Below are 13,713 nucleotides of genomic sequence, written 5' to 3' on the forward strand. Positions count from 1 at the left end.
ATGCTTTGACACTTTATTGAAGTTTTTTTTTTTGTAATTATTTGGGGGGGGGGGGGGGGGGGGGGTGCTGCCGGGGCGTCCGGGTGTGTGACTAGGGCGTGGATTCCGGCACATCCCGGGGGGGGCGTCTGGGGCGGCCTGGACCTCCTGGGCGTTGGCTGGCCCCCATGTGGATCCCGGGTGCAAACCCACTTTAAACCCCTTTGGGCAGGTGGGGCCCAAATGGGTCTGTCATGAATTGCCCGATTAAGACCCACATAAGACCCTTACAGATCCCACTTAAAACCCACCCGGGCATCCACGGCGTGCCCCCATGTGGATACCAGGTGCAAGCCCACTTTATAACCCCTACAGACTGGTGGGCCCCAAATGGGTCTGACATGTATTGCCCGGTTAAGACCCACATAAGACCCTTACAGATCCCACTTAAAACCCATCTGGGCATCCACGGCTAGCCCCCATGTGGATTCCGGGTGCAAGCCCACTTTAAACCCCTACAGACTGGTGGGCCCCAAATGGGTCTGACATGTATTGCCCGGTTAAGACCCACATAAGACCCTTACAGATCCCACTTAAAACCCACCTGGGCATCCACGGCTGGCCCCCATGTGGATCCCGGGTGCAAGCCCACTTTAAACCCCTACAGACTGGTGGGCCCCAAAGGGGTCTGACATGTATTGCCCGGTTAAGACCCACACAAGACCCTTACAAATCCCACTTAAAACCCATCTGGGCATCCACGGCTGGCCCCCATGTGGATCCCGGGTGCAAGCCCACTTTAAACCCCTACAGACTGGTGGGCCCCAAATGGGTCTGACATGTATTGCCCGGTTAAGACCCACATAAGACCCTTACAGATCCCACTTAAAACCCATCTGGGCATCCACGGCTGGCCCCCATGTGGATCCCGGGTGCAATCCCACTCTTTGTGCAGGTGGGGCCCAAGTGGGTTTGGCATGAATTGCCCAATTAAGACCCATGCAGTACCCTTACAGGTCCCACTTAGTAAGTCTGGGCTTCCACAACTGGCCCCAATGTAAATCCCGGGTGCAAGCCCATAATGGGGCCCACATTTGCCGCCCATGAAGCCCTCATCTGGGCCCCACATGTCATTGCTGGCTGGGAGATTGTCCTGAACAAGTTTAATGGAACTGATCTGGTTTAGTAGGGTTTATGTCAGACTGGAGTACGTTGAACAGAAGCAGGTTTAAGCGTGTCAGATACTCCACTGCTTTAGTTGTTTACAGCACTTCAATTATATCAGAGTTGTATTAACAGTATGTCATTTGGTTGATTGTAAAGCAAAGTTTGCTGTTTTTGTCACTTTGTCCCTTTTTGACAAAAAATCTTGACATTTGTAAAGACTAAAGAAACTGGAAGTAAATGATCTGCAGACAAACTGAACACAAACCTGCTACACTGCAGCTGAAAATCACTTTAACATTAAACAAGATGAGAATGACTCTTGATCATATATTTTGTGGAGACATGTATAAGAGATATATGTCTGTTGGAAAATATATTGCTTGTTCTTTGCACTTTCTTTAATCTAAACAGCAGGTCAAAGTTCAGATTGTTCACTGAGTTTATGAGTCGCTCACTGTGTTTCAAATCAGTTCTTACATGAGATTTTACCAATTTAATGACGTAGCTGTCATGATCCAAATTTGGTTTTATGTTTAAAAAAGAGAAACTTATTTTTTTTATTTTTTTTTAAAGGCTTGAAGTGGGAAGTAACAATGAAAGAATCTTCACTAACAGCAAGAAAAAATAGGAGACATAGTTTACTTCTCAATAACCTACTGAAACCCCCTCTGATGAGAGACTTTTGCTGTTCTCTTATAATATTTAATATGTACAGTTCAGGAATGTAAAGCAGATGATAAAATAATTTCAGCTTAACACAGTAATTCTTGTTCATGTATTCATTTATTTATTATGTAAGTGGTTGTGTAATGAACTTCACATTTGGGCTCTTATCAGCTTGTCTGGCTTAATTTTTAAATTATGACTTTCTGACTGTACATGATCCTCTTACAGGTGCATCTCAATGAATTAGAAAGTCATGGAAAAGTTCATTTATTTCAGTAATTCAACTCAAATTGTGAAACTTGTGTATTAAATAAATTCAGTGCACAGACTGAAGTATTTTAAGTTTTTGGTTCTGAATTGTTGGCCTTCTGGAAAGCATGTTCATTTACTGTAGCTAATGTACTCAATACTTGGTACGGGCTCCTTTTGCTTTAATTACTGCCTCAATTCAGTGTGGCGTGGAGGGGATCAGTCTGTGTCACTGCTGAGGTGGTGTGGAAGCCCAGGTTTCTTTGACAGTGGCCTTCAGCTCATCTTTTTGGTCTCTTGTTTTTCATTTTCCTCTTGACAATACCCCACAGATTCTCTATGGGGTACAGGCTGAGCTTCTCCACCCTTCCTCCAGACTCTAGGACCTTGGTTTCCAAATGAATTTCAAACTTGCTCTCATCTGAAAAGCGGAATTTGGACCACTGGGAAACCACTGGGTCCATTCCTTCTTCTCCTTAGCCCAGGTAAGACGCCTTTGACGTTGTCTGTGGTTCAGGAGTGACTTAACAAGAGGAACACAACAACTGTAGCCAAATTCCTTGACACGTCTGTGTGTGATGGCTCATGATGCCTTGACCCCAGCCTCAGTTCATTCCTTGTGAATTTCACCCAAAGTTTTGAATCAATTTTGCTTGACAAGCCTCTCAATGTTGCGGTTCTCTTGTTCGGTTGTGCATCTTTGTCTTCCAAACTTTTCCCTTCTATTCAACTTTCTGTTTCATGCTTGGATACAGCACTCTGTGAACAGCCAGCTTCTTTGCAATGAATGTTTGTGGCTTACCCTCCTTGTGAGGGGTGTCAATGATTTTCTTCTGCACAACTGTCAGATCAGTTTTCCCCATGATTGTGTAGCCTAGTGAACCAAAGACTTAAACTACTTCAGTCTGTGTGCATTGAATTTATTTAATACACAAGTTTCACAATGTGAGTTGAATTATTGAAATAAATGAACTTTTCCATGACATTTTAATTTATTGAGATGCTCCCTTTGAGTTTTTTAAAAGTCGTCACACTCTTTACATTCTTCATAGGATTCTTCATAAACAGTATTGAAGGAGTTCACACTAATCCTAAATAATGTCTTTTTCCAGTAATGTCATCCTCCAGTGGTCCTCTGTCTGAGGATCTTCAGTGCTCTATATGTCTGGACGTGTTCACTGATCCAGTCAGCACTCCAGGTGGACACAACTTCTGCAAGACCTGTCTGAATAAGTGCTGGGACAACAGTCAGACCTGCAGCTGTCCATACTGTAAAGAAACATTCAAGCAAAGACCTGATCTCAAGAGTAATACCACACTCAGAGAGCTTGTAGGTCACTATAAAAAGAAATCTCCAGAGAAAACAACTGATGTTCTGTGTGACATCTGTGAGGAGAGAAAGCTGAAAGCCCTGAAGTCGTGTCTGGTGTGTCAGAGCTCTTACTGTGAAACTCACCTGGAGCCTCATTTGAGAGTGGCACGTTTGAAGAAACACAAACTGATGGATCCTGTGAGTAATCTGGAGGACTATATATGTCAGAAACATGAGAGACCTCTGGATCTGTTCTGTAGAGATGATCAGACATGTGTGTGTTCGTTCTGCGTCGTGAAAGACCACAAGAATCACAACACTGTTTCTATAGAAGAGGAGAGTCAAGAGAAGAAGGTAGAAGTTACTAATAAAACTGTTTTTAAGGAATCATATCTTGTTTGATCTTGGGAAATTAAAGCTTATTATGAAAAGATGTTGCAAGCTTCCTCAGAAGACAGTGTCTGTATGTTCCTCTCAATCTATAGACTGAACTGATGAAGACACAGAAAGATCTGCAGCAGATGATCCAGAACAGAATCAAAACGATTCAAGACATCAGACACTCAGCAGAAGACAGAAAAGTGAGTTCATTTAATTGAAAGTAAATATGAATTATAGATCATTTAGATGCAGTTTTCAATATATAGTCCGGCAACACTGGGACTTTTCATAGTTTGTGTCTCTCCGCTTTCCTGTGTCCTATGGTCCAGATAGACTGTCAGTCTGTGTATTGGGGTGGGAATTTTACAACTTTTCGCAGGTTACATTATTACACCAGTAGATGATGAGAGATAAAGTTTATTCCTTAGTTGAGGGATTATGAAACCCCATTAAAACATTAAGTGTGAGCAATAGTAACACTGATTCTTGCAATAGAGATTATATACTGAACTGCTGGAGAGGATGGAGGAGCAGCAGAAAGCAGCAGAGAAACAGGAGGAAGAGCTGATTGAAGAGCTGGAGCAGGAGATCACTGAGCTAAAGATGAGAAACACTGAGCTGGAGCAGCTCTCACACACTGAAGATCACCTCCACCTCCTACAGGTCAGTCAACATGATCTCTCTGATCAATCATAATGCAGTATATGACACCAGAACACTCCCCATGCTGAAGGATTTCTCCTCTCTCCTGCTGTAGATTCACTCATCCCTGTGCAGCCCTACAAACACCAGGAACTGGCCTGAGATCAGTATGAAGACTCATGAGAGTCTGGAGACTCTGAGGAGAGATCTGACTCAACTGAAGGACACTATAGATGAGAAACTCACACAAACTGGTACATCAATACATACATTGATCAGATAGAAACATGCTTATGTTTTCTACTTGTTAAATATAACATTAACTATACAGCAAAAAATATATTTTTTCAAATATATTTTTAAATGTATATATATTTTATATTATTTTAGGTATACACTGTAAAAAAACAGTTAAATTGTTGACAGCAATGGCTACCAAACAGAAACCATAAAATAAAGTAAAATATACTAATTTAAATACGCACTTACAGAATTTTTCATTAAATGTTTTACAAAACAGGTATTTCTTGAAACATTCTGATGAGATCCCTTAAATAAAAAAAAAAAAAAAAGAATAATAAAAAAAAAGGTCAAATGACATAAATCACAAAAGAATTCCATGGAAATGTTCATGAAACAATTTGACAAAACAACAGTTTTTTTTTTCATGATATTTTTTGTAAAATGCAATAACACATAGATTAGTTGATGTATATATAGACATATTTGCATTAGTGAATACAAAATCATTCTCAACAATCTCAACAATGGTGACAAAATATTCAGATAAATAAATCAGCTTTTAACATCACAAAACAACCTATAGATTCACAAAACAAAGCTTTTGTTGATTGTCACCACTGTTGAGATTCATGCGCTGATTCTTGATGTCTCTGTGCATCTAAAACATAGAGTTTAATAGTCAATAGCCCCAGTAGTTAACAAAGCTAGTCTCTTAATGTGTTATTCTTAATATCTTCTTACTGATGACCAGTTTTCCCTTGTATTTATTGCTTTAACAAACAGGCTTTAGAAACACAGAGTTAAAGCAGCCAGACAAAATCATTTTAATCAAGAGTCGAGAGCTCAACTAATGCAAACACCGAACTTTAATATTTTCAACAAAGCATCAACATCTGAAACTCTGTTAATTCTTGAAATGAACTTTTGTATAAAATTAAGTCAGACGGGTTTGTAAAAAATGAAGATGCTCAGATCTTGAGACATCTGATAGCATTTATTCTTTTGCTGCAAGTAATTTGACTTTATTTATTTTTAAATATAAAGAAAGTTTTGGACTTTAATTTACTTAAAAACGTTTTTGTTAGGGAGGTGTTGCTGCCAGTCATTTGGCCATGTTTTGTTGTTGTTCTTATTTTTATTTGTTTTTATTTTGTTTTATTTGTTTATAATTTTTTGTAATTTTACATACATTTCTATGAAATTCTATGATAATGATGTAATACTTAAAATAACAGCCAAAATGTTAATTTTACAGATACTTTGCAACGTTTTGCATAGAATTTAAAATGAAAATATATTAATATATTTAAAAGATGTATTTTTTAAATATATATTTATACATTCAAATACCAAGAAATATATTTGCCAAAATATGTTTGAAAATACATTTACATGAATATATTTTCTACTGATTTATTTTTGGCACATTTCTGCATATTTTTATATATATATATATATATATATACTTCTATATATAAAATACATTTTACAAAATATATTAAAAAAAATGGGCAAAAAAATATATTTGCTCAAATATATGTTCTAGGAATATATTTTAAGCCATATATAAAATATTTTTAAAAAGCATTTTAAAAATAAATTTTGACCTCCTTTTTTGTCCAAAAAAAGCATTTTCTTGCCACAGAAATATATTTATAAATGATGGCTGAAACTAAATATATTTACTATTTCAAAAATATATTTCATTGAGCTTCACTGTTTGCAACATACACTACAAAAGCTTTTTTTGTATGTTTTTAAAGAAGTTTCTTATGCTCATCAAGTGTTGATTTGATCAAAATACAGAAACAAATGTAATGTTGGAAAATATTATTATGTTGTAAAACAATGTTTTTTTTTTTTTTTTTTTTTTTTTTTTTAATATTTTATTTTAAATTGTTTTACATAATTTACCAACAAAACAATACACAACAAAGCAAAAAACAACAGAGAACAACAAGTGAGGGACATTTAACATAATCAAAGCAAATCATAAATTCAGTCATTACTGTGAAAATAGTAATATACTATTCAGTCTTGAGGAAATCCAAAAAGGGTTGCCATACAGTTTGAAACTGACGATGAGATTTGGGCTCCAAGGAACGTATCCTCTCCAGTTGTATAACATGAAACAATTCACCCAACCAAGCTTTGAAGCATGGAGAGTCTGAGGATTTCCAGTTTAAAAGAATTGCTTTTTTTGCAAGAATCATGCCCATCAATAGAGGTCGTTGCTGGAAACTTGGAAGAGTGTTCAATGTCTCAGAATATCCAAGAATTGCAAGACAGTGGTCTGGCTTAACCTCCTTTTGAAAAACCTTTGAAAAAAAATCAAATATGGCAGTCCAAAAATCAAACAGTTTAGGACAAAACCAAAACATGTGTGACAAGGAACCCTCGTTTATTTTGCATCTGTCGCAAACTGGGGAGATAGAATTAAATATTTTACTTAGTTTAGTTTTGGAATAATACAACCTATGAATTACTTTAAACTGAATCAACCTGTGCCTTGTATTTATTGAGCAGCCTTGAATCCTTTTGAGACTTTCATTCCAGGTTTCATCGGGCACTTCTTCATCAAATTCCTTAGTCCAGGCCTCTTTTATATAATTTGTACTCACAGGCAGTTGAAAAGCAGTAACACAGCGTGAAACCAAGTGTCTAGAGCTAGGATTTTCCAAAAAACATTGCTCAAATGTATTATATTTTGGTTTGTCAATAAAGCTTGAAATGACAGTTTGAGCATAATGTCTCACTTGCAAGTACCGAAAAAAATCAGAGCCTGGAAGATTAAATGCAGATTGCAACTGGCTAAAAGATGCAAATTTTCCATCTATGTACAGATCCCCAATAGACTTCAGACCTTTGCCCTTCCATACGATAAACCCTTGATCTAACTGAGAGGGTTTAAACATATGATTATTCGCTATGGGTGTGAGGACAGAGACGTCAGGTGACTTAACATGTTTCCTTATTTGATTTAATATCCGTATTGAATTTTTAATTATTAAATTAGTCCCAATTTGTTTTGATGAGGGAGACACTTTAGAAAAAAGTAAAACTGGGAGACAAGATGTAGTTAGAGACAATGTCTCAAACCTAAGCCATAAGGGATCAGCCACAGAGAAAGTTTCATTGGGAATACCCCTCTGCCAGTAAGACAATGCCCTAATATTTGCTGCCCAGTAGTAAAATTTAAACACTGGGAGCCCAAGGCCTCCCATCTGTGTGGGTTTCTGTAAGTGCGTTTTCGCAATTCGGGGGGTCTTGTAAGCCCAAATAAATGGCATGATGATTGAATCTAGAAGCTTGAAAAAAGATACAGGTATACAGATAGGCAAGTTTTGAAAAAGGTATAGGAATTGTGGTAAAGTGACCATTTTAATTGCATTAATTTTGCCAATCATAGATAGTGGAAGGAGCCTCCATCGCTCAATATTTTCTTTCAGTTTGTCAATCCTGACTAAAAAATTAAGTTTAAATATCTGCTTAGGGTTTTTTGGAACCACAATGCCAAGGTATGTAAAGTGGTCTTCTACTATTTTAAAAGGTAAGGGACTAGCCTGGCTGGAGTTTGTGTGTCTAGCAAGTGACATAAACTCACTTTTGGACCAGTTAATAGTATACCCAGAGATTTTTCCAAAAGCATTAATATAGTTAAGCAAATGGGGAACTGATTTGGCTGGGTCAGATAGATATATTAATAGATCGTCAGCGTATAGACTAACCAAAGCTTCATCATTTCCAATCTTTATTCCATGTATTTGTGGGTGACTTCTAATCCCTATGGCAAGTGGTTCCAATGCAATATCAAAAAGGAGAGGGGAAAGAGGGTCTCCTTGCCTAACTCCTCGACACAATTCAAATGGGTTGGATTTGTTAGAGTTTGTCAGAATGGATGAACGAGGACACAAATATAAAATTTTTACCCATTTGATGAAACAACTTCCAAACCCAAAGTGTTCAAGCGCTTTCAGCATGAATGGCCACTCTATTTGATCAAACGCTTTTTGGGCATCTAGTGAGATAATTGCACCTGAGGTTTCCCTACCACAATCCCTATATAGGATGTTAAGTAGAAGGCGAACGTTGCAAAAGGAAAAGCGACCTGGTATAAACCCAGTTTGGTCTGGGTGTACTATTGTTGAGATATGTTGTCCAAGTCTGTTTGCCAATACTTTTGTTATCACCTTCTGATCAAAATTGAGAAGCGAAATAGGTCTATAATTGGCCGGATCGGTATTGTCTTTCCCTTTCTTTAACAGAACACAAATATTGGCCTCATATAATGAATTAGGAAGTCTGCCATTTTCATACGAGTCATTAATCATTCTCAATAAGTAAGGGGCAAGTTTTAAAGCAAAGGCTTTATAAAATTCACATCCAAAGCCATCCGGACCTGGTGCTTTGCAAGACGGAAAGGACTTGATGGCCTCTAAGATGTCTGCTTCGGAAAATGAGCCTTCTAGGTTCTCTTTTGCAATTTCATCTAATTGGGGAAGGTTGAGGTTATCAAAAAAAGAATCATAATCTTCTTGACTAACTTTGCATTTTGAGGAATAAAGATCTAAATAAAAATCCCTAAAAGATTCATTGATTTTTTCTGGACTGGTTACAATTTCCGCTGTTTTTGATTTAATTTGGTGGATGGTTTGCTTTGCCTGCTCACCCCTTAATTGTCTGGCTAATAACCTTTCTGGCTTATCACTCAGTTCAAAGTGTTTTTGTTTCATTTTAAGTAAGAGATTCTCAACTCTTTTGCCTAGAATCGAATTATATTCATATTTTAACTTCAATATCTTATTGTAATCTTGTTGTAATCCAGATTTTCTATATTCCTTTTCTAATGTTGTTAATAAATTTTCAATTATTAAAAGCCTGCTATTGCTATTTTTCTTAATAGCTGTTTCATAAGCAATAATATGACCCCTCATGACTGCCTTAAGGGTATCCCATAAAATAGAATCGGAGACTTGGCCATTATCATTATTCATAAAGAAATCATCTAATTTAGCATTAATGTATTTTTCAAAAGCTGTGTCTTTAAGTAGATAAGGATTGAATCGCCAATAATAGTTTTGTCGAGGCAGAACATTGTTAAGCTCAAGCGAAATGGGACTGTGGTCTGATATCAACATGTTGTGATACTGTGTATCAGTTATTCTATGTATCAGTTCAGAAGAAACCAAAAAACGATCAATCCTTGTATAAGACTTATGAACGTGTGAGTAAAACGAGTACTCCCTATTCATTGGGTGTTGCAACCTCCAAATATCTACCATGTTCCTATCATCAATCAATCTATTGAGGATCTGTACTGAGGTTATGCTAGGAGGTGGCTTTGAAGATGATCGGTCTAAGAACGGATCTAAATAGCAATTGAAATCCCCACCTACAACAACATTTACACACCCTGCTGGGATTAAATCAAAGATTTTCTTAAAAAACTGAGGGTCGTCAGTATTTGGACCATATATATTTATCATTGTAACGTACAAAGAATTAAGATGTCCTGAAATCATTACATATCTACCATGAGAATCTGTAGTCATCGAATCAAGATGAAAAGAAATACCCTTTCGAAATAAAATTGCTACCCCTCTTGCCTTACTACTGAAAGGAGCCTGATACACCTGGGAGATCCAGTTTGCCCTAAGTTTACGTTCTTGTCCCACAGCTATATGTGTTTCCTGAAGAAATAAAATGTCTGCTTTTAGGGACTTTAAATAGGTAAACACTTTGCCTCTTTTAATAGGATGGCCAAGCCCTTTAACATTCCAGGATACCAAAGTTAAATTAGGATTTCCTCTATTGCTTTGATTAATCCCTGTCATTTACCTCTTGAAACAAAAATGCCCTCCAAAAAGAAATAAACAAAAACAGAAAACAAATACACGCATGAAATTTTAACCCCCTAACCCACCCAACTGCCTCAAATGACTTCCCCAAACGAAGCATTATGGCTCCCCCTAGTGACTAGAGCACCAAATTCTTGAAGCGGAGAATTAAATTAAACTAACACTTCCCACTAAACGAAGTGAAACGGGATAGAAAAGGGTATGTACTAAAAAAAATAATAATTACAACTCCACAACCAAGTCTTATTCAAAAAGAAAAAGACAACAAAAAATAGTAGGCTATTCACTTACAGTCTCTATACAAACACCATAGCTCTACACAGCCGAATTTATTCTTGATCCGTCCCAGCGACTTGCTTCAGATCTTTGTCTATATATGACTTTGCGTCCGTGGGAGATGTAAACCTTCTGGTATTTCCATTATAGGTGATGCAAAGAGTGGCAGGGAAGCGCAGAACATGACGCACCTTAAGCTCTCTTAGCATTTGCAACAGCTCGCTGAATTTTCGCCGTTGTTCCATTACCTCGGCCGTGTAATCCGGAAAGAACAGCACCTTATGTCCCTGGTATTCGAGTTGTCGTCCCTGTCTAAGGCGTAAAATGCGCTCCTTATCCTGGAAGTAATGAATCCGCGCAATTATTGCACGCGATTTGCCTCCTTCCAGGGGCTTTGGCTGTGGAACTCGGTGTGCGCGATCGACGACTGGGGGTTCGGAGAAGTCTTGGAAAAGTTGCGTTATCAGCTCCGTCACGAACTCGGTTGGCCTTCCTTTTTCAGCTCCTTCTGGGATACCGACAATTCTGATGTTATTGCGGCGCGATCGACCCTCAAGGTCGTTAAGTTTGGACTTAAGCATCTTGTTCTCTTTGCTTAAAGTGTCCACAGATGTTTCCAGGGAAAGGATACGGGTTTCATGATCACCGGACTGCCCCTCTACCGTCTCGACTCTCTCAATTAACTCTCGTTGCGTCGTTTGTATAGTACGAAGAGTCGCTTCAAGTTTGTCGAATCTCTCGTCCAAGGCGCTGATAATCTTATCCGAGATCTTCTCCATCATCAGCGACATATCTTTTCCTTCAAGTCCGAGGCCCGCCGTTTGGTCACTCATCGCCATGTTGTCAGTAGCCTCGGGCTGTGACTGGGAAGGTTTAACGCCCTGGGGCTGTTTTTTTGACGGCATTGACAAAGTTTAAAGATCAAATGTAGCGCTATGGTTGTCTAACTAAACTTTTAGCCCATTTAAAGTTAGTCTAATGACACGAAGATTACTATTTTATCGACTTGGTTGTGGAGAAGATGGCAAACACGTCTACCTGCTACGTTGCTCCATAGCGCCCCTGCTCCATAGCGCCCCAAACAATGTTTTTTTAATTTAAATTAAAATGTAATTTATATCTTTGGGGTCAGTAAATATTTATTCTCTTTTTTTTTTAAAGAAATAAACACTTTTATTCAGTAAGGATGTGTTAAATTAATAGAAAGTGATAGCAAAGATTTATATTGTTAGACAAGATTTATATTTTGAATAAATGCTGTTCTTTTTAACTCAATATTCATCAAAGAATCACAGGTCCTAAAAAATATTTGGCAGCACCAGATCTGTTTCCAACATTAATAAATCTAATAATAAATCAGCATAATGATTTCTGAAAGATCATGTAACACTTAAGACTGGAGTAACAGCTGATGACAATTCAGCTTTGCATCACAAGAATAAATTATATTTTAAAGTATATAAAAAAACGTTTTTTATTGTAATAATATTTTGCAATATTACCATTTTGTTCTGTATTTTTGATCAAAGACAGTAAATGCAGCCTTGATGAGTTTTAGTGACTTCTTTAAAAAAAAAAAAATTAAAAATCTTACCAATCCCAAACTTTTGAGCATAAGTGTATATTTAGCATACATTTCAATATATTTTGGCCTCAAATAAATATATTTTTTGCCATATGTTTTATTGTCATGTGTCTCTACAGAGCTGAAGGTGATGCAGCAGTATGCAGGTACAGTGTGACTCTATACTACACTAGTTTACATTCATACACTCACAGCTTCATTACTGCACTACAATATAAAATAGAAATAAATGGATTAAATGGATTATTGTTTTCTCAGTGGATGTGACTCTAGATCCTGATACAGCTCATCCTAAACTCATCCTGTCTGATGATGGAAAACAAGTGAGACATGGAGACATTAGACAGAAACTCCCAGACAATCCAGAGAGATTTGATAAATGTGTAAATGTCTTGGGAAAGGAGGGATTCTCCTCAGGGAGATTTTATTTTGAGGTGCAGGTGAAGGGAAAGACTAAATGGACTTTAGGAGTGGCCAGAGAATCCATTAACAGGAAGGGACAGATCACAGCTAGTCCCAGTCATGGACAATGGACTGTGTTTCTGAGGAATGGAAATGAATATAAAGCCTGTGATGATCCTCCTGTGTCTCTGTCTCTGAGAGTGAAGCCGCAGCGGGTCGGTGTGTTTGTGGATTATGAGGAGGGTCTGGTCTCCTTTTATGATGTGGAGTCCAGCTCTCATATCTACTCTTTCACTGGTCAGTCTTTCACTGAAAAACTCTATCCATATTTTAGCCCATGCAATAATGATGGAGGTAAAAACTCAAGTCCACTGATCATCACACCTGTCAATGATAAATGAATTTAAACTCCTCATATGAAATACAAGATTAAAATAATGATTTTTATCATTAAAAGTCTGAAAGCATTATGTGCTGCTATTTTTTATCATTTTAATATTAAAACTCTATATGCTATAATTAGACATTTTTATGTGAATATATAATGTTTGTTCAATAATTATTTAACTTTTCATAAACATTTGTGCCATTTATTATCTATCTATCTATCTATCTATCTATCTATCTATCTATCTATCTATCTATCTATCTATCTATCTATCTATCTGTCTATCTATCTATCATCTATCTATATGATAGCAAATTAGCTCAAAAGGGAAAATATTATGATATAACTGGTTATAATTAATTATGAATATTTAGATCAGATCTTAAAATTAACTGTAGAAGAATCGATATTATTAGATCTGACAGTATAATCATTTATCAATTCAAGGAAAGATTATTTTTCTGTCCAAGAAAGAGTAACTTTCCTACTTTAGTCAGTACTAGCAGTAACTTAGCATGTAGCATGTAGCAAGATCAACATTCAGGGACTTTGAATTGTGGTCAGC

At 37.2% G+C, this 13,713-nt stretch overlaps 1 protein-coding gene across 2 annotated transcripts; it reads left to right on the forward strand.

Moving 5' to 3' along the window:
• Positions 1-3,175: 3,175 nt before the first annotated feature.
• On the forward strand, positions 3,176-13,161 carry LOC141347057 (zinc-binding protein A33-like). Of its 2 annotated transcripts, XM_073852031.1 has the most exons (7): positions 3,176-3,727; positions 3,859-3,954; positions 4,250-4,417; positions 4,512-4,650; positions 11,375-11,385; positions 12,480-12,504; positions 12,617-13,161. In XM_073852031.1, exons 1-7 carry the CDS (start codon positions 3,176-3,178, stop codon positions 13,159-13,161), a joined length of 1,536 nt encoding a protein of 511 aa, XP_073708132.1. The 2 variants fall into 2 exon arrangements, with proteins under 2 accessions (XP_073708132.1, XP_073708133.1); XM_073852032.1 differs by lacking the exon at positions 11,375-11,385 and having other exon boundaries at positions 4,310-4,417; positions 12,478-12,504.
• The last annotated feature ends 552 nt before the right edge of the window (positions 13,162-13,713 follow it).

The sequence above is a fragment of the Garra rufa genome, chromosome 12 (assembly GCF_049309525.1).
Source record: "Garra rufa chromosome 12, GarRuf1.0, whole genome shotgun sequence".
NCBI lineage: Eukaryota > Metazoa > Chordata > Actinopteri > Cypriniformes > Cyprinidae > Garra > Garra rufa.